This window comes from Sciurus vulgaris, assembly GCF_902686455.1.
Source record: "Sciurus vulgaris genome assembly, chromosome: 2".
NCBI lineage: Eukaryota > Metazoa > Chordata > Mammalia > Rodentia > Sciuridae > Sciurus > Sciurus vulgaris.
In genome coordinates, this window is record NC_136462.1 from 120,228,558 (window position 1) to 120,248,292 (window position 19,735).

Below are 19,735 nucleotides of genomic sequence, written 5' to 3' on the forward strand. Positions count from 1 at the left end.
ATAACAGTGAGATACAGTAGTCTCCTTTTATCCAGGGTTCCAAGACCCTCACATGAATGTCTGAAACCTCAGATACCAAACCCTATAGATGGTGTTAGGCACAATAAGATATTAATACTAATAGCTAATAATAAAATAGAGCAATTATAACAATATTTTGCAATAATATTTATGTGAATGTGCTCTCTTTCTCTCTCAAAATATCTTATTTTACTGTACACTGGACATCCTGGGCAGGAGAGACTGAAAGACTTCATTTGCTACTCAAAAGGGTACAGAGTTTAAAACTTATAAATTTCTTGTTCCTGGAATTTTTCATTTAATGTTCTCAAACCATGATTGACCACACCATGGGTAACTGAAGTCACAGAAAGCAAACTGCAGAGCGGGAAATCCCCCCAATAAAGTCATGTGCCACTAAATGACAGGAGTATATCCTGAGAAATGTGTCATTGTGTGACTTTGTATTGTGGTGTGATAGAGTACTTGCACAAAACCAAGATGGCGCCAGTCCTAGGCAATATAATCTTAAAGGACCACCTTCATGTATGAGGACTATGGTTGACTAAAACCTATTTATGCATCATGTGACTGTAATGGAAATTAACACACTGCTCAACAATCCATGGGTCTCAGAGCCATGAGGTTGAGGAGCTAGGATGCTAGCCCAGGAAATTGGGTCCACCCTTTTAACTGCCAGGCCACACAACCTCTCAAGGTTTTCCAGTGCCTTGAACTAAGGACTTTGGAATTTGCACTGTATTTATCAGATAAGCATTTAAAGACGTTCACACCCATGGCAGAGCACTGTTTGTAAATACAGTCAGGTATGGTTTGGAGGGAACATGGGGTGGGAGGGGGAGACAGGACAAGTCTGCACTCTACCCCACCCAGGAGGCAATGTGAAGTGACGAGTTTGGATTCTCAAGATCTCTAAATATGTCATCTTAAAAAGAGAACTGTCCTTTCTTTTTCACAGAGGTCATTTGCACAGTCTTTCTGAAGTCTACACATGCCAGATGAACTAGCAGCTCCAGAGCAAAGAGCAGGTCTCCACCATCAGAGAAGGACCTTCTGAGGACAAATCCCGTAAACATGACGATTTCCCAGGGCGTAACTAGCAGGTGGCCCTGAGGTTCCTTAACCTCCAGTTTCTCATCTGTATAATAGGGATGGTATGAGTTCTCTTGGAGCAGGCCCTGGCCTTGGGCTGAGCTGCCTGGAGAAAGGGCTGGCAGGGAATCTGAACCCCTGGCTCCAGGTCGCTGCTGAGAGCCTGCTGGAAACTGCAGGTCTCTAGTTTGCAGTGAGGCTTGGAGAAAGACCTCAGCATGAGGAGGGGTGGGACTCCTGCCTCCAGGACCCGCAACAGGGGCCCGGTAGGGCACATAAGACATCCTCTGCAAAGACTTTGATCAACAGTGGTGACAGGGATGGCTTCTGTTCGCTTTGAAGCAGCAGAAAGATCAATTCTCCCTTCTTATCTCAGACTCTCCCACAGTCGAGTCACGTGCTGCTGCTGCTCTGTGTCTGAGAATGTCAGAGCAGAGGAGGCAATGCCTCCCTGCCCAGCCCCCACCCCTTCCACCCTTGGGCTGAGGGGCATGAGCAGAATCTGCCACTTTGTAACCTCTACTTGGCCTGTCCTCAGAGGTAAGAGGAAGAGAAATGAAATGAACACCTTTGCTCCAGGAAATAAGACCTTCCGGGACTCTTTCATCCAACTTTTTGCAAGGATCCCCCCTCTTCTGAGCACTCCCTGTCTATTCTTCAAAGTCTGGCTTTAAAACCTCGCCTTTTGCTGAGATCTAAAGATACTGGGCCAGGAGGCAGGAGACTGGATTCTAGTTACAGGTCTGCCTTTGATTTGCTGTGTGACCTTGAGCAAGTGACTGCCCCTCTCCGAAGTTTCATTTCTCTATAAACTAGAGTTACTGTAGATGTTTTTCAGGGCTCAGTTTAAAACTGTGGTTAAAGACCAACCTGTGGTCAGGATCAGAGTTCAATGTGGGTCTAGGTTGTAGAACTGTCCCCCTCAGAAGAATTGCCCCTGGAACCTTGGCCTCACTGGCTCCCTATTGTCTTGACCCATGTGTTTTTCTACGCAGCCCCATGAGTGCAAAGGGCTGCTCTGCTGGTGGACTGACAGCTCTGCCCAGGAGGGGAAAGATCACTTCCCACCAGCTTGCTCAGGGACTGCAGAAAGCAGAGGACAAGGTGTGCAGGGTGAGAGTCGAGAAGCGGGCAGGCAGGGGGAGTTGGGAGTAGGGGCAGGGCAAATGTCCTGACCTCTTCTACCATGGCCACACCATGTCTGTGAGTGTGGGTGGGGTCAGGGGTTTACCCCACATGGTTTTGGCCTCTCCCCAGCTGCTGAATGAAAGAGTGTCACACTCAGAGGAAGCCAGGGTTCTCTACTTGTCTCCTGGCTCCCAGAGACAAAGAACAGGGACCACTGAGTCCTGCTTCTCTGCGCAGATCAGATGAGCTAATACCGTCCAAGTACCAGCTCCAAGAGAATACTCATAATAAGCCTCCGGTGTCTGATATCCAGGACCTGACAGGACTCCTTGTCAAGCCAGATACAGACTCTCCAGAATATACAGGACAGAATAGTTCCAGAAAATGCAAAAGAGAGTGAATGAAGTGGGAAAAAATTATTTCCTGTCTCCTTGCATCTGCATGGTGACCTGGAGTGTGCCAGGTCAGATCTGGAACCTTCTTTCTGCCTTTAGGACCAGAGTGGGTGTGGATATGGGTATTCAGTGTCCTCCTTCACCTCCCTAATCCCAACTCAGCATGTCTCCTCCCATCACTCCAGGCACCTGGGGTCCTTCTCTGTCCTGTCCCTCATGAACCCTGCCCTCCAGGAAGTCCCCACATCAGCCTTCCCCCTAACCCCTCTTTGGTCTCCTCAACTTGAGATCTCTCCAGGAAAAAGAGTCATTTGTGAATCACTGCTGTGACCAGCAAGTCTCATGGTGCCATCCCTGACACCCTGCCCCAATGTCTGTATCTGTAGGGTAGTGTTTTGGAGCATAAGTTTTGCATAGAAGTCAAGTGCCCTGGATTGACTTTGTGCTGTGTTTGGGGAAACAAAAGGACAGGTTTGTTGCATATAATATGCACATTTTGTGGAGCTGGGTACTTGTGAGCTAACCTTGAACCATTCTCGTCCCCCATAAAGCTTTATTTATAGGATTGTCCAGCCTCAATCAGCTCCTCTGGTTCTCTGTGGCTTCTGGGCCAGGCAGTGTGGCACTGGGTCAGCTGTGATCACTGAGGTTGCTGATGGGCCTTGAACTCACTCAGCTGGGCATGTGGGAAAGGCCAGAGCAGCAGGAAGCCCCTCCAGGCAAAGAAGTGGCCAAGGTGCTCAAGGGCTCAGGAGTATCTTGCACGCACTGCTTTGGGTACTTGCATCATCCACAAATGCCATGCGACATCTTTCAAGTTTAGGAACACACAAGCAACCACAAGAAGCAGGATTCCATGCTTCAATATTCACTCCTCAGCATATTCAGATCCTCAGAAACACAAACGTCTAATTGAGGTCAAGAATCAGCAGCAACTTCAGAGATCACATGTTCCTTGCTGCCTGGCCCAGGAAGCTGCAGCAGACCAGGGGAGCTGACTGAGGCTGGAACACCCAGCCTCAGGGGGAGAGGAAGTTCAAGGTTAGCCTGGGTGTGTTCTGGAGCAAATAATAGCACAGACAACTTCCATTTATTGCATGCCTAGAATATGCTAAACACTTTACAGACATTATTTAAACCACATAACAAATCTGCAGAGTACCCCATTTTCAGGTAAGGAACTGAGTCTGGAAAATATTAAATGACTTTCCCTGGGCAAGACATATAACTGGGCCATATGACAATTAAGTCATAAGACTGGGATCTGAACCCAGGTTCATTTGACATTAAATCTTACGCTTCTCTCTCCTCCATCTGATCTACAAGTTCTGCTAGAAAAGGGAGAATGGAACTCATTTACCACCCTGCCCCCGAGACCCACACTTACCAAACAGAGCTGTTTGGCTTGTTAGAGATGAGGCTTCATCTCACAAAAAGAGGTCACCTTCATATCCCTGGACTTAGAGTCCAGAACTTCCTGGTAGAGAGTGGAAGTGAGGCAGTAGAGGGAAATGACCAGGTCCTCGGTGTAGCCGAAACACTTCTGAGCTTCAATGGAGGGGATCCACCCTGGCGTTCATGGAGCCCTGTTGCTTGTATATGAGAGTCCTGTGGCTTGTTCCTGTGGCTTCTGTGGGAGACGGCTTCGTGGGTACTCCAGGGCCAAGGATGCTGGGAAGTGGCCCAGGCGAGGCGGTCACGGGTGCCCTTGGACACACACTGCTGCTCTTGCCTGCTCTAGGAGGCTCTTCTCGTTCCCTTCCCTTCCAGATTTAAGTTGCAGGGAAAATGCATTATTTTTTCATTAAAAATTCATTTTGGAATGAATAGCCTTCCAAGATGTAATTAGCCACGTTATTTCTCTCCATTAGCAGTCCCTGGTGTTTGCTGGAATTTCTTGTCCTTTTTCCTCTCCATTTCACTCTTTCCATCCTCGTTACAATCTGGGTTGCTGCACTTCTCTACCCCTCCCCCAGCCATCTCCACATGCTGTTTCTGGACTGAGTAACTACCTTAAAATATGGAGAAAAGTCCTAGCCAAATTCCCCTCCCTACAGGGTTGAAGGAACACAGTCCCTGGGTCAGAAAGGGACTCAAAGATGCCCACCAGTGCCAACAGAACAGGGGAGGCAGTTCCTCACGATGAGAGATTGCCTGGCTAGTGGTAAAACTGGCCAGAGCTAGGAAGATTTCTGGCTCCCCAGGTCCTAGCTGGGTGATCCCAGGCAAGTAACTTAACCTCTCTGAGCTTCTGTTGTTGTCATAGGGTGTTCAAGGATGGCACTCACATGTGTGAAGCACTTCACTTGAGGTATGTAGCAGATGCTCAATAAAGGAAACTATGGTTGGGATGTCCGGAGGCAAGATGGGGGTTCTGAGGTCCAGATGAAAGGGAATATGAGCAGCAGGAAGGGCACAGCCTGAACTGCTTTGTGGTGCTCCAGGGGCCTGAGTTGGGGAAGGTAGCAGGGAAGAACATGAGGAACATCATGGGGAGCAGGGCTGGGTGGACTGGGGTGGAGAGGGCTCTCAGGGGCTCAGTCTCAGCTGCCCACGGCTAAGGGCCTCCCTTGTGGCCCCTAGGGTTTATCTCTGGAACCGTGATGGCTGGCTGGGAGGCAGGGTCCCAAGACCTAGTAGATGGCCCAAAGTGCAGCTATGGCCCAAGCACATAACCCCTTGGTGTGCCATGCAATTCATGGGACTTCCGGTTGGCTGGGCTGGCTTTTGCTCTGGGAACCTGCATCACCTCAGTGTTCAGAAGACAGCTGTCTCCGCACCCCTGCCCTCCTCCTGCTCCCCTCTTGCTGGGGACACATGATGTTCAACTGTCTCCAGCATCGTCTTAAATACCATGCTTCATGGGGGTGAGGGCAGAAAACCTGAGGCCAAAAATCTTAACTTATCCCTGTCCCCTACAAAGAGGGGCAAAGAGAAAAGTACAGTTTTAGCATAAAAGATTGCTGGCACTTGGCAATGAGATAAAAATCAGAGTGCATGTGATTTATATCAAGAATGAGAGTGCCCCAGACTTAGACAGTCCTGGGGAAGCCTCCTTTGAAATGGCTGGCACCTGTTAGCAGGGACTCAGTTGCATGGCATTTCACAGTGTTGTGTCATGTTGCATTGACACAAAAGAAACTGGAGGTAACTTGGTGTTGAACACTGGCCTTACCTGCTTTTATAATAATCTGGTCCCTTAGATTCCTGGAGACACAGAGAAACAGAAACTGACAGGCTCATGGGATCCTTGAACTTGGGCATGGATATTACTACAGGCCTGGCGGAAGCAGGCAGGATCTTGGGAAGCAGTTGGCATCTTGACTTGAGTGTAGATCACAGAAGAAAACTTTAATGGAGAGGTCTAGGGACTAGACTCAGCTGTTAGTAATAATAACAGCGATGCTGAGGGTAACAGTAACGACCATGCACTGTGTGCCTCTGTGCTCCTGAGCCACTCTGGGCTCTTCACATACACGGCCTCACTTGCCCTTTGGTTCTGGGAGGCATTGCCATCCCCCACAGCACAGAGATCAGGGGAAGAGATGGTGTCAAGGGAATGACTTCTGTTACCGCCTCCAGGAAGGAGCCTCATTGTGTGGAGGACAGCAAATGGCATAACAATGCCTGCCACCAGGAGCAGCAGTCTCACAGCGTCAACCCACTCCACAGTTGGCAGATGTCGCCAAGAAACACACAACTCACACAAGCGCTGGTGGAACAATGCTTTACTCCCATGAGGAGGAGACAGAGCAAGATCAGTAGTGGGTGTCTGTCCCCTATGGCCAGGGTTCTCAGTTCACTGCTGACACGGGGGCCATGGTGGTCTGCATACACCCTTCTCCTGCTGCAGGTAAAGGACCCCTTTCCCTCCCCACCTGGAATAGATGGAACAGTGGGCCTGGCCGGATGCCATGTGACGCACAAGCTTAAGCAGAACAAAGGAGCCTGGAATAGGGAAGCGATGTTCCCACACCAGCTGAGGGTCCTTATCTCTTGGTAAGAAGGATTTCAGGCTCACAGCCACTCCAATGAGGCCAAGCACACACAAGACTGCCTTCCTCACAGCTGGCACTCCTATCATTTTGTTGGTGGAGCAGGGTGTGGACTTGAACCTGGGTCATTCTGACACCAAAACCTATGAGCTTCCTTACTGCATGAACCTCCTATCTGAGCAAGTGAGGTCCTCCCCAGGCACCTTTGAAAGCTGCCCTCCTTTCTCACAGTGCAGCCTCATCAGCTGACAAGACGGCCAGATTCATCAGAGAAAAGATGGGCCAGATGGTCATCTCCAGGACTTCAACACAAACACCAAGAATATATTATTTTTTCCAGTACTGGGGATCAAACCCAGGCTTCATGCATGTAAGGCAAGCACTCTACCAGTTCCTAAGAATAATATTTTAAAAGCTGGGATTTTTGTGCCCTAAAGAATCTTCATGTACACACAAATTTAAAGAAGGAAAAAAATATGTTCCCACCAGAGATGAAGAAATGCATCTAAAGCCCTTGGGTGATTACGTACATAAATGGATGTGGCAAGAACGATTTAGTCCCAGAAAAATAAATGGACACTATACATCCCTTTTAAGAATCTGAAAAAGAAGGGTGGGGACAGATCAAACCCTTTTTGCTTCAGTGCAGGTCCTGTGATTCTGTTTGGATATTAAGCCTCCATGTGGTTATTGTGACATTTTTGTAATGCACCTATGTGATGCTGGCTAATTGGGGAAGAGTTAGGACCTCTGATTTGCACACAGGAAGCCAGAGGTTAGAGGAAGTTCAGTAGATGATCCACATTCAGCAACATTCAGATTTAGTGCTCAGATTTTTTCCAGCTCCCTGCCTGATCTCCATCTGCTCTGGGAATCTTATAGTTAACTCTCCATTGTCTCCATTGTTAATTGGGAAGAACAGGAGCATCCGTCACCCTGAATGGCAAGGAATGCTCATGTGTGTCTCCTGTTCCAGACATTTGCCTTGGAAACTTCTCGCAGACCTCAGAAGGAAGCCATCCTGATTTGGGAAGAGTCTCATTCATTCCACCCCTTCCCAACTCACCTTCTGCACTCCAGGAGTACAGGGAAAGCAGGTCAGAGGGAAGAGGCGCTCAGCACCTTCCTAAATCAAGATGGGGCAGTGGAAGGAGGCTGATAATAAGGCATTGTGATATAAAAGTCCTCCTACAGCGCTGCGGGCCAGCAGAACAGTACCATTGAATGACAGTGAATTGTGTCCACCAAGGACTTCCATATGGACACTGATTCATTCTGTTAATAAGGATGTGGGAGCCAGAGGCTGACTGTATTCTGATTTCATGGCTGAAAGATCTGTGGCTCAGAAGGAGGGGAATATCCAAATTTGAGGTTCAAGTCTAAACTCCAACTTGGAGCTCCTGATTCTAATTTGGTTGGTCTCATTACTATCATCTGCTAATGACTAAGGATGCCTTCCAGTTACAGGGGACCCAAGTAGAAACACAAGCAGCGCTTAAGAGGCAGAATGGTCACACTGAAGCCAAGGGGAGCCAACTCCTTGGATCCATCTGAAAAATAAGGGGCACCTACCAAGTGCTGAGTGGCAGCAGGATCGGCACTGGGAGAGGCAAAAACAAAAGAATCTGACATTATCCTTGGCCTAAAGGAACTCGGGTAGAGGGGAGAGGGCACCTGCACTAATCTCTGTAATACATAGAGGAAAGTGAGATGAGATCCAAGGAAGCATCATTCATTCTTATTCAATTAAATCATTTACTCAGTCAGCACTCTGGCCAACTGTCTTAGGTTGGCAACTATCTTAGATCGAACAAGACTTAGGCTCTGAATACTCAGTAAATATAACTGGCCTCCAGAAGCTACCATTCAAATACTAAATCTGAGTTACTTAAGGAGATTTATCAAAATATAGTCCCAGGCTCCCAACCCAGACATACTGATTTAGAATCTTTGAAAGTGGTCCTCCAAAAATATGAAACATGAAGTCTAATTATTCTCTAGATTTGGATACTGGTCCAGTGAAGTAGCAAACTAAGGAAGTCCAGAGGGAGAGCCAGGGATAAGGAGAGAGGCTTCTTGGCCCACCTCTCCCAGGAGACACACCCTGACCAGACCAGCCCATACCGATTCCCACATCTGCTGAGCCCAACCCCTGTCGCACATGCCCCACGTACTGCAATTTTTCTGGGTGGCTAGTTGTTTTGGTCCCATGGATCCCATGTGTCTCACCTCTGAGGGTGAGTGCTCCCACGTTCTGAGGTCATTGTGATGAGGGTTCCAGGAACTTTGTGACACACAGCAGTCTGGCTCTGTTCAAGTGTGGGTCAGGAGAGGTCCCAGTTCTTCTTGGGAATGCAACTCATCTTCTAAGTGGAAGGACACCTTCCCCTGCTAATTAAGCCTCACTTGGGCTCCAAGTGAGTGCTGGTCAGAGGCTGCTCTGAAGACTGTTAGCAGGGGCTATGACCACCCTCTCTCCTGAAAACAGCCTCTCTGCCATGCTGTCAGCTTCCTTCATCCTGGTGTGTGTTCTTCGGCTCAAGTGCAGCTCTTCCCAACCTCTGGTTTGCTCTGGGGCCCTTTCCCCTGCTGGGTGGGAAAGGCGAGATTCCAAGCTGACGTAGAAGGTGGAACGCAGGTGGTTGTACTTGATCTTAACATCAACAGGACTGAGACACCCATGTCTCCTTTTACCTTATCTCTAAGCCAGTGTTACTTTCTCCCCAGATGTATCATTCTAACTTCATTGAGTTTTAGATTTGCCAGTTCTTTTCTGAAAATGCTGGTGAATTTTCTCTGGTGCTTATGCCAACAATTTTGGTATGCTACCACCAGGTGGCAGTAGTGCTTTTGTTAGTAAGCAGTTCCAAACCCAGTTAATAAGATACATCTATCTATTCCTTAAAAATCCGCCTCAGTCACAAAAATTTTCCACATGGTACTCTTTTCAAAAAATCATAACTAATTATAATGCCCTCAACCAATCTCAAATCTCATTAATCATAGTGATTAAGAGAGTGATGCATAAAAAAATCCCAAATGGGCACCTCTTTCCCTGAGTTTTAAATGTTATTGCTTTACTGCAGGTCATCCCCAAGTCTTGATTTGAATTTTTTATGTCTTTCTTCAGTTCTTTGAATTTAGAGAGGGCTAATAATAATAAAATAAGCTGTCACACAGCATTTATCCTGTACAACGACTGTCCTAAATGCTTTATGCATTCATTTTCACCATAGTCCTATGTGATAGATGATGCTGTTATACTCATTTTATAAATAAGAAAATGGAAGCACAGAGACTTAGGAACTTGCTGACAGTCATACAGTCACACAGCTAGTAAGTGCAAAGCTGGCATTTAGAGCCATGCAGTGGGCTGTGAAGTCCACCTCATACACCAGTGAGTCTCCCAAGTGTGGAGATGGTCACTGATGACAACATGGATGGAGTCTGTGGGGGTGGGGCAAGGCATCCCAAGGGTAGGCCAGTGTCAATATCTCTGTACCTTCTTGGCCCTCTATGTCCTATTTTAATTCAGAAGCTAGAGCATGAATGAGTTATCAAAGAATGTGATTCCCAATCCAACCCCATCAAACACACAGTGAAATTATTCCCATTTGGGGCCTGTGGGCTCTTACCTTTCATTTCTGGTGCTGTTTTACCTCCTAATATCATTCCTCTCATGTTCGGTGGCCCAGCATCACCACCAATCACCTGGGAGTTGTAAGGGATGTGTCATCTTAGGCCATCCCCTGAACTTTCTAAATCAGAATCTGCAGGTAGGAAGACCCTCAGCCAGGTGCAGTAGCATATGTCTGTGATCCCAGTAACTGGGGAGGTTGAGGCAGGAAGATTGCAAATTTGAGGCCAGTCTGGGTAATTTAGCAGGACCCTGTCTCAAAGTGAAATAAGAAGGGCTGGGGGTGTAGCTCACTGGCAGAATACCCTTGAGTTCAATCTCCAGTACTGAAAAAAAAAAAAAAAAAAAAAAAAAAAGAAGAAGGAAAGAGAAGACCCTCAAGTGGTTTTTATGGAAATTTACCTTGACTCACACATGCACATATTCAGGTATGCAGGGAAATTGAGGGTTTGAATATTAGATGGTCCAGTCAGCTGCTGCGCTCTGCCCCTCGTCGCATCTCTGTCTGCAATGTAACATTCAAGATCCTCTTCTCTTCAACAGGAGGGGACACCCAAGGGAGAGAGGAAGCTTTCCTACTCCAACAGAAACCCAAACTCCTACTTATTATCTTACAAACCTTTGAATTGCTTTGCAGCCAGAGCACTTGCTCCCCCCACCCCCCACACACTCACACACAAGCATGTACATACAGGTGGGTGCACATGTGCATGACACACTCATACCTTATCTAAATTAGAAACCCTTCTCTGTGATGAACCATTCTACATTTCCAGGAAAGATAAACTGAAGCACATGAATGTGTTTAATTAGTGCATATCTTGTGTTTTTCCACTATCCAAGCAGTTTACATTATTATAGAAAATTTTGAATGTACAAGAAGGAAAAGAAAACTTAAATTCCTATTATTCAAAGTGGATCACTGTTGTTTTTGATGGAGGGGATGTTTGTGTCATTTTTTCCAAACAATTTTTATAGTGGCTAATGAATTTTATATTAGAGGTGGTATCATTTTTATAATATGTGACTCAATATGTAGGTACTACTATGAGTGTTGTGGTAGTACTATGGAGTACAGTACACAGAATATTGAATATCTTATTCTGTATTTTGCTTTTCTCTGTTAACATTTGTATTTTTCCAGATTATTATTCATTCCCTGTGAACCTCTGTTTGTGTGCCTCACAGTATTCCACCGTGTATATCAACCATAGTTTACTTAACTATTCCTTTATTGCAGCACATTGAGTGCTTGTCTTTTGATTTTGGCAAGTAACGTGCAATGAAAATTATTGTGCATACAGGATTTTTTCTATGTATTTGCAGTAATTTCCTCATGAGTCAGAAGCTGTGAGCTTTGATTTCTATTGCAAAGTGCAGAGCATGTTATTTAAAATTCACTTTGAATGAAAAGAAAAGCCAAAGGCCCCTCACAGAAGCCTGAACGGCTTGTTCTTGCCAGGTGAAGAGAAAACCTCCCATTGACAAGACAGAGTGGGACAGCTTCTTTGATGAGAATGGTCACTTGGCCAAGTCACGGGACTTCATTTGTGTTAACATCCTGGAAAGGGTACGGTCTGCCAGCACACCTTGGCCTTGCCCTGGAACTGAGGGCAGGGGGCTGGCATGGCATTGGGTGGAACTCTTCGACAGGGCTCCCACCTCCCCCAGGGTCTGCACCCCTTCGTGAGGACCGAAGCCTGGAAGTTCCTCACAGGCTACTACTCGTGGCAGAGTTCCCAGGATGAGCGGCTCACAGTGGACAGCACAAGGAGGTAGAACATTCCAGATCCTCTGTCAGAGGAGGGTGGGTGGTGCTACAGGTGGCAGGCACTACCCACCCTAGCCTGCAGATTCAGTCTTCTTCCCCTATTTGGACTTCTCATTCTGAGGGATGAGACCTCCCCACACCATGTTCCCCTCTCAGACCCCTCACACAGCAGGTGCAATCAGGTCTGGGCCAGCACCTCTGCATTGGTCATGACCCAGGCATGGCCTTAATCCCAGCAACTCTTCTCAAGATCCATCCACCGACCCCATTCCATCCTTCCCCTAGACTTATGCTAACTACACCTGAAGCAGCCCTGGAACTGCTTCTTCCACCTTCTTTCCCTGGCCCCATCCCTGTCCCCACCTCCCAGCCCCATGGCTGTTCTGCCTCCTGGGTCCAAGTTTCTACCTCCTGACCCATGCCCACATCTCCTCCTGGTGCCAACAGGAGATTTGTAAACACCCCTAGTGGATAACTAGTAACATTTCAAATGGCCCATCCTCCTCCAAGGCCTGTCCTGGTCTGGGCTCCTTACCTTGTAACCACACTGGCTGGCTGACTGGCACCCTGTTTGCTCACCCCCACCCCCGCCCCATCACAGACCATTTGCATCCCCTCTGCTCTTGGTATACTCTTTCTCTTCCACCCATACTGGCTGCTCCATCATCTGTCTTCTCAAACTCCACCCTTCCTTCAAGGCCCAGATTGGACAGGGCACCTCCTCCAAGAAGCCCTCTCAGACAAGGGAGCCAGGACAGGGCATTTTGCTAACACAATAGTCTTCAAATTTGGATGACCTCAGATTTGGAAGCTGGGCTAGGCAGGGAGCTCGGGTCCCCAAGAGTCCAGGGAAGAGTCACCTATGTTAGTTTCCTAAGGTTGCTGAAATAAAGTTCCGTAGACTGAGAAGTTGCCCACAACAAGACAATCCATCCCTCATAGTTCTGGAAGCTGGAAACCCAGATCAAGGCATTGGCTTCCTCTGAAGGCTCTGGAAGAGAGTCCTTCCTCACCTTCCAGAGTCTGGTGGCTCCCATGTTCCCTGGTGTGTGGCTGCTTCACTCCAGTCCATTGGACATTAGTGAACTGATTTGTGCCCTACATGGTCACATGACCATCTGTGTGTAACTCTTACAAGGACACTTGGCATTGGATTTGATGTACCCCCAAAACATCCAGAATGGTCTCATCTTCAGATCCTTAAATTGATCACATCTGCAAAGAACCTTTTTCCAAATAAGGCCACATTCATAGGTTCGCTAGGAAGTGGACATATCTTTTTGAAAGATACCCGTCAGCCCAGTACACCAACAAATCACATTTTAATAATAAGCACAAATCAACATCTCATCCAGTCCTCCCAATTCTGAGGCATAGGTGCCAATATCATCTCCATTACACATATGAGGAAACTGAAATTTAGAGAGGGAGAGTGACATCCCAAGTTTTGAACCCAGCAGAAGACACACAGTTATTAAGCTGTAGAGCCAGGATGCAGGTGCAGAGGTTGCAGAGCTTAGAGGTTAAACCATCTCTGTGCTGTGCTTCAGGTCCACACGAAAGAATGTTCGGGGCTGGCACAGGCTGAGATGAGGGGGGAGCATCACAGGTAGGAGCAAGGTGGGCCAGGCTGCCCTGCATCCTCCTTGGACCCAGAAGCTATTTATTGCAGCTGCTCAAAGTTCTCTTCCCTCTAACCAAAAGGGGAAGGCCACCTTGCTCAGTCTCGATTCTGTTCTCACAGGAAGAACTATGATGCCTTGTGCCAGATGTACGAAAAGATTCAGCCCCTTCTGGAAAACTTGCACCGGAACTTCACTGAGACTCGGAACCACATCGGTAAGCAGCCAAGAGAGAACTGGGCAGGGAGAGGGGGTGGGTCAAAGCCATTCCCGCCCCTTCTCAGTCATTGCCAGGGCTGGATGGTTCCTGCAGTCCTAGAATCTGCTTTGATTTGTGTCTGGAATTTTTCCAGCTGGACTTAGTTATTCCATGGGGTGCCCCTAGACACACAGAACTTTGTTCCCTGCCACGCGTTGTCTCCACCCACCCAGCCTTGAACAAGGTTGGATTTGAATTGGATGGGGTCAGGCATTCCTGGCAGAGGGTATGGCCCGGTTAAGGTTTTGGAGGAGGGGAGAAACCCAGACAGCTTGTGGGGTGAGGAGTTGAGTATGATGGAACTGACACCTCTTTCATAGCCCTCTCCCCAGCATGTCTTAGGGCCTGCCCTCTTGGGCAGGGGATGGACTCATCCATGGACCCTCTACTCAAAGTGAGCTTGTGCCACCCTCTTTGCCCCCAACCTAGCATATGACCTCCAGAAACTCTATAACAAAGACCCCCTGGGGAATGTCCTCATTGACAAGAAGAGGCTGGAGAAGACCCTGCTCCTGAGTTATGTCTGCAACAACCAGGCAGGTGAGCCAGAGAGCTGCTCCTGCCCACACTTCTCGGTTCCTTCCTGGGACCAGGCCCAGCCCTCTCCTCACAGTGCCCTCGCCTCTGTAGAATACCAGCGGGGCTTCCATGAGATGGTGATGCTTTTCCAGCTGATGGTGGAGCATGACCACGAGACCTTCTGGCTTTTTCAGTTCTTCCTGCAGAAAACGGTGAGGGCTGCGCTGGAGCTCAGGGACCCACTCGCTCCCCTAACACCCCCTCCAGCTTGGGCAGGTATTAGCAACCTCTGCCATTCTCCCCAGCCCCTAAACAGAATTTTGAGACACCCGGGAGCTGGGGAGTGTTCCAGAGGGGTGACAGGCATTGAAAGGAGAAGTGGGTGGAGCAATGTTCTGAGTCTAGCTGTCACCAAATCTTGAAAGAATAAGTGTGGCTGGCCAGGCCCAGTGATGGCACCCTTTCCTGGCATTCCCCTCCCCAGACATGGCTATCCTCCTTGCCAATTCTCTGTGGCTCTCCAAGTCCTCCAGAATAAAATCCAGTAGCTTTAACCAGGCAGTCAAGGACTCCCCTTTGGTCTTGGCTCCGCACTGCTCCCTCTACATGACTTACACTCCAGATACCTGGGGACTTCAGAGTGCCCAGGTACACCTACTGTGCCAGGTTGAGGGGTTTTGAAGGTGCTGGGAAGCCTCCCCTCATGACTTGTGAGAGGCTGCCAGAGCCCCCTCACCCACCCTCTGTCCCTGCAACAATGTGCTCCCTGCTCTTCCCTTGTCCCGATTGGCTCTGATTGAATAGTATGTGTGCATGGAGATGATGGGTCTCACTAGACAATGAGTCACATTTGAGATGTCTCTGCATTCCTGTCCCCTCCACACACACAGTAAGATGCACACAGCACATGCATGGTCCCCCACAGATGTACACATGTACTTATATACAAACGGGCATGCCTGCCATGCAGACCACATAGACGTAGACATAACTATGGGTGTGCCCGCATTCACGCACATACTCATGCAGAGACATGTGCCTGGCCTGTCCAGACACACAGAAGGCCCCCAGAGTTGGAGCTAGGGGAAGTGGGGCTGACGCTTTGGGTGCCCTCAAGCTGAGGAGGACTCGGTTTCCCTCCCTGCACCCACCTTGTGCAGGAGCACAGTTGTGTCATCAACATCGGGGTGGGCAAGAACCTAGACATGCTCAACAGCTTGATCACTTTCCTGGACCCCGTGTTTGCTGAGCACCTAAGTGAGTGGTCCCCACCTCCTGTCACCTCATTCCAGCAGCAGGGCAGGCATGGGAGGGGCCCAAGCTCAGCCATGGCAGCTGCCCTTGGTCCTGGGGGAGGGCGGGCTTGATGGATCTTCTGTTCAGGCCCTGGGAGGTCTGCACTGTTGAACAACAGCCCCAGTCTCCAAGGGCAGGTGGAAAAGTCACAGCCAGGGTTTTCGAGTTTCTCACAAGTCTTGCATGCTCTGTGCTGTGACTTCATCTGTGTGTGTTGGCTTCATCTTGTGTGCTGTCCCCTCTTTCCCCTGACCTCAGCCTCCTGGGCTGGCACTGCTTCTCTCCCCACAGAAGGAAAGGGTGCGGGGGCCGTGCAGGCCCTTTTCCCCTGGTTCTGCCTCTGCTTCCAGCGTGCCTTCAAATCCTTCGATGATGTTTGGAGGCTCTGGGAGGTGAGGTGCTCAGCTGGGGACACCAGGGGGAGGCTGCACCTCTCCAGCAGCAAAAGCTGCATTTTCCTTTCCTCTCCTTTATCCTGGCTTTGGAAGGAGTGTGGTGGCTTGGGGCTTAATTAGGCCAGCAGCCCTGCTCCCACCTTGTTGGAGGAAGCTGGAGCTTCAGTTTGCCCATCCTTTCATCCCGAGCAGAGGCCCCACTGGCTGCGCCTTCTGCAGGGCAGGCAGCACAGAAGGCATCTTCAGGTCTGTGCGTGAGGCCTGGCCTGTGTCCAGCTGCATGCCACTCTGTCCCTCCACTCTCGCTCCCATGGCTGCCCCTTGCTTGGCATTTCCCACCACCAGAGTGATGTCTCCTCTCTGAGTCTTCTCTCCTGGAGAAGGCAAACCCCCAGGGACACCCACAGTCCTCTGACATAGTTCTCCAGGGTCATCAGCAGGTGAATCTCCTTGGGAAAACACTCGTCACTTGTCACTGCCCTGCCCAGAGACTGACACTGCCTTTAGGATTCAGCCCAACTGTCAGCCTGGTGTTTAGTGCCCCATGAGTCAACTTCTACCCGCCTGGCCCCTCCCTCCTGGACTGTTGGTCTCCATGCCCAAGTCCATGACCACCACAGGCCTTCGGTGACACCCTTGGATTGTTGAGTTCCCATCAGCTCTTGCTTTGCCAAGCTCAACTCCCCTCAAATGCTACAGTGTCCCAGTAGCCCATCCCAGCAGTGAATACCCTGAGGCCTTTGTCTCTGAATCTCCCTGTAGCCAGCACAATGCTCAGAGCCTCAAGGATGCCTGTGAGCACTTGCCTTAGGGAATGGGTGACAGACATCAGCAGACCCAGGGATGGCTGGCCTTGGGCATGTGGTTGGTGGGTGGCTCACCATCCTCGGGGGGGTCTGCAGTCAGGCAGCAGCGTCCAGGCTGAGACCACTTACCCCCACAGGTTTTGCTGACAGGAAAGCCCTGCAGGAACTTTCAGGTGCTGGTGGCCTACAGCATGCTGCAGATGGTGCGTGAGCAGGCACTGCTGGAGAGCATGAGTGGTGACGCCATCCTCCTGGTGAGAGCACCCATGGGCCAGCACCTCCGGAGGCCCCGACACCCTAGGGTCATGGGGCACTGGTCTTCCATGCCACCCTTGCCCTTGTAGGAATAGTGAAGAGACCTGAGCATTGAGCACTGTCCTGAGGGCTTTTGCTGGACTAGCTGGTTTAGGCCTCTCAACAAGCCCAACACAGAGGCGCTGCGATGATCTTATCATCCCTAGTTAGCATGCAAGGATCCTGAGACCTTGAATGGTTTAACTTAGACTCTGCTGCCTTGTAGTTACCCTAGGCCCTGGGCCACTCCTGTGGCAGAAGGACTTAGAGGTTTCCAACACTTCTTAAAAAGTAGAAGTCTTTGAGAAAAAAAAATCCTAGATGTCACCCCAATTATAAACCAAGATCTCCTTAGAAGTGCCTGAGACATTGGAACCCCAGAACTCCCTAGAGCCCTGTTTGAAAGCTGTGTTGACCATTCCCCCGAATCGGGAAATTTCAGGTACTATTCCAGGCAGGTTGGGGGAAAGGTCAGGGGGCCCCTAACAACTACTATGAGGAGTGGCCTTCTTCCCTTGTGCCCAAGAGCACAGGGAGACATGTTTGCCTAGACACAAAGACACACGCACCCCACCCCTGTGCCTCCCTGCAGGCCTGCAACAAACTCATCGACCTTGATGCTGATGAGCTGATCTCTGCCGCCTGCATGGTTTACGCTGAGCTCATCCAAAAAGATGTAAGTTGCCCAATGATGTGTTCACCTCCTCCCCCTCCTCCCCATCCTCCTCCAAGAAGCCTTTTCTGACCTTCCAAACACATTCAGCCTCAGTCTGTGCTACATCCTCTGCCACCAACCCAAGGAAATTGCCCTGCATGGTCTTTTCTCTGTGCCCATGTGTAGCTCCACCTCCCTGGATAGACTGAACTCACCACCTCTATCAGCCATCCCCTGTGTCCATCCCTGTGGGTATGGGCACAGGCCTGGGCATCCAGGGGCTCAGGAGAAGGTCACTGACTGGATGAAATGAAGGAGCGTGACAGACCAATGTCTGTCTCCCTCACCCCTGCTGGAACTCTCCGCTTCTCCAGGTTCCTCAGCCATTGAAGAATTTCTTTCTCTGAGAATACCAACACCCCCAGTGGACAGGTGCCTTCAATGAATAGGACGAAGGTGGTTCTCTGGTCCTGAGGTCAGGATCAAGTCTGACAGGGTGTTGGGTAGGAAGCAGGTAATACAGTCATGATACAAACAGTCTTTGAGTAACGGTTTTTGGTGGTAATATGTCTCCTTTGACTTTAGGAGCTGGGGACACATGGGGTTGCACGATAAGAAGAAGATCTGATGGGTAGACCATTGTGAGGCTAGAGATGTGCTGGGATGAGATTGTGTGGGCCAGCAACGCGTCCCCCACTGAGGGTTTTCCAGGGCTGCAGTGGATCCATATCTGGAAGCAAATGGTTAAGGGTAATGCCAACCCTGAGACACTTCCAGGCACTTGTGGAGGACAATACTGCACATATCTCACAGAGATTAGCCTTCTTCTGGGACTCAGGTCCCAACAAGGCTGACCCCTGCCATTGCCCCCCACCCTGATCATTCCCAACACATCAATCAATCACACAACTAAGTTATTTTCCCAGGCTTCTTCACTGTCAGTGGAAAGACCAGCAGGCAATTTCCCTCCTTGTTTCAAATCCCCTTCATAACTGCACCTTCATTTCTCAGCCTGCACATGTCTCCTCAAGTATTTCTCAGCCTTACTCATTCTTCAGGAGAAAGCAGTCTGCCCTTGCCAGGCAGCCAGTCTCTACCTGGGGCAGAGGCATGTCCCACCTGCTCCCCTAGGCCATCCTATAACCCCAAGCCTCACAGCCCAACCTGTCCCATGCTCTGTCTGGCCACTCTGTGGGGTACCCTGAGGACAGACATGGAGACACGCCAGGAGGGGCTGAACCTGTAAAGGATCTAGGGCTAGCAGGATGCCCCCCAGCTGCTCAGCAACACACATACACACACACACACACACACACACACACACACACACACACATACTCAACTATGCCATGCCGAGGAGGGCTGCTGGATGAACAGGAGGGAGCCTTTGTTTTGCTGCGGACTCTGGTCACTGGGGGTAAGGCATAACCATCCTGATCACGCTCTAGTCAACCACCCCTCCCTCCTGCTCCCATCCTGTCACTTTCAGTGACTGTCATGTGAAAGATATTATGTCCCTAATTATTGTTTGGTCTCCTCAGGTGACACTCTTCCATTCATGGCTGGCTCTGAGTCTCTTAGCTGTTGTCTTTGCTGGGAGGTAGGGGGTGCCAAAGAAGGGGGCCCTGTCCCACCCATGACATCTTCTCTGCGGGATTAAAGAGCTAGCATTAGCTGGGTATGGGTAGCAGGACACATGGGTAAATTCATCTCTCTCTCTCTTAATTTATTTTGAGACAGGGTCTCACTAAATTGCTTAGGATCGGACTAAATTGAGAGGTTGTCCTTGAACTTGCAATCCTCCTGGGGCCTCCTCAGCCTCCTAAATGCTAGAATTACAGGTGTGTGCC

At 49.5% G+C, this 19,735-nt stretch overlaps 1 protein-coding gene across 2 annotated transcripts; it reads left to right on the forward strand.

Moving 5' to 3' along the window:
* Positions 1 to 9,093: 9,093 nt before the first annotated feature.
* Positions 9,094 to 18,292, forward strand: TBC1D21 (TBC1 domain family member 21; the record flags this gene model as incomplete). 2 transcript variants are annotated; one of them, XM_079126231.1, is made up of 11 exons in its annotated part: positions 9,094 to 9,153; positions 11,731 to 11,838; positions 11,940 to 12,043; positions 13,784 to 13,878; positions 14,350 to 14,460; positions 14,551 to 14,651; positions 15,600 to 15,696; positions 16,027 to 16,127; positions 17,074 to 17,190; positions 17,823 to 17,906; positions 18,260 to 18,292. In XM_079126231.1, 11 exons carry the CDS (start codon positions 9,094 to 9,096, stop codon positions 18,290 to 18,292), a joined length of 1,011 nt encoding a protein of 336 aa, XP_078982357.1. The 2 variants fall into 2 exon arrangements, with proteins under 2 accessions (XP_078982357.1, XP_078982358.1); XM_079126232.1 differs by lacking the exon at positions 11,731 to 11,838.
* Positions 18,293 to 19,735: the final 1,443 nt, after the last annotated feature.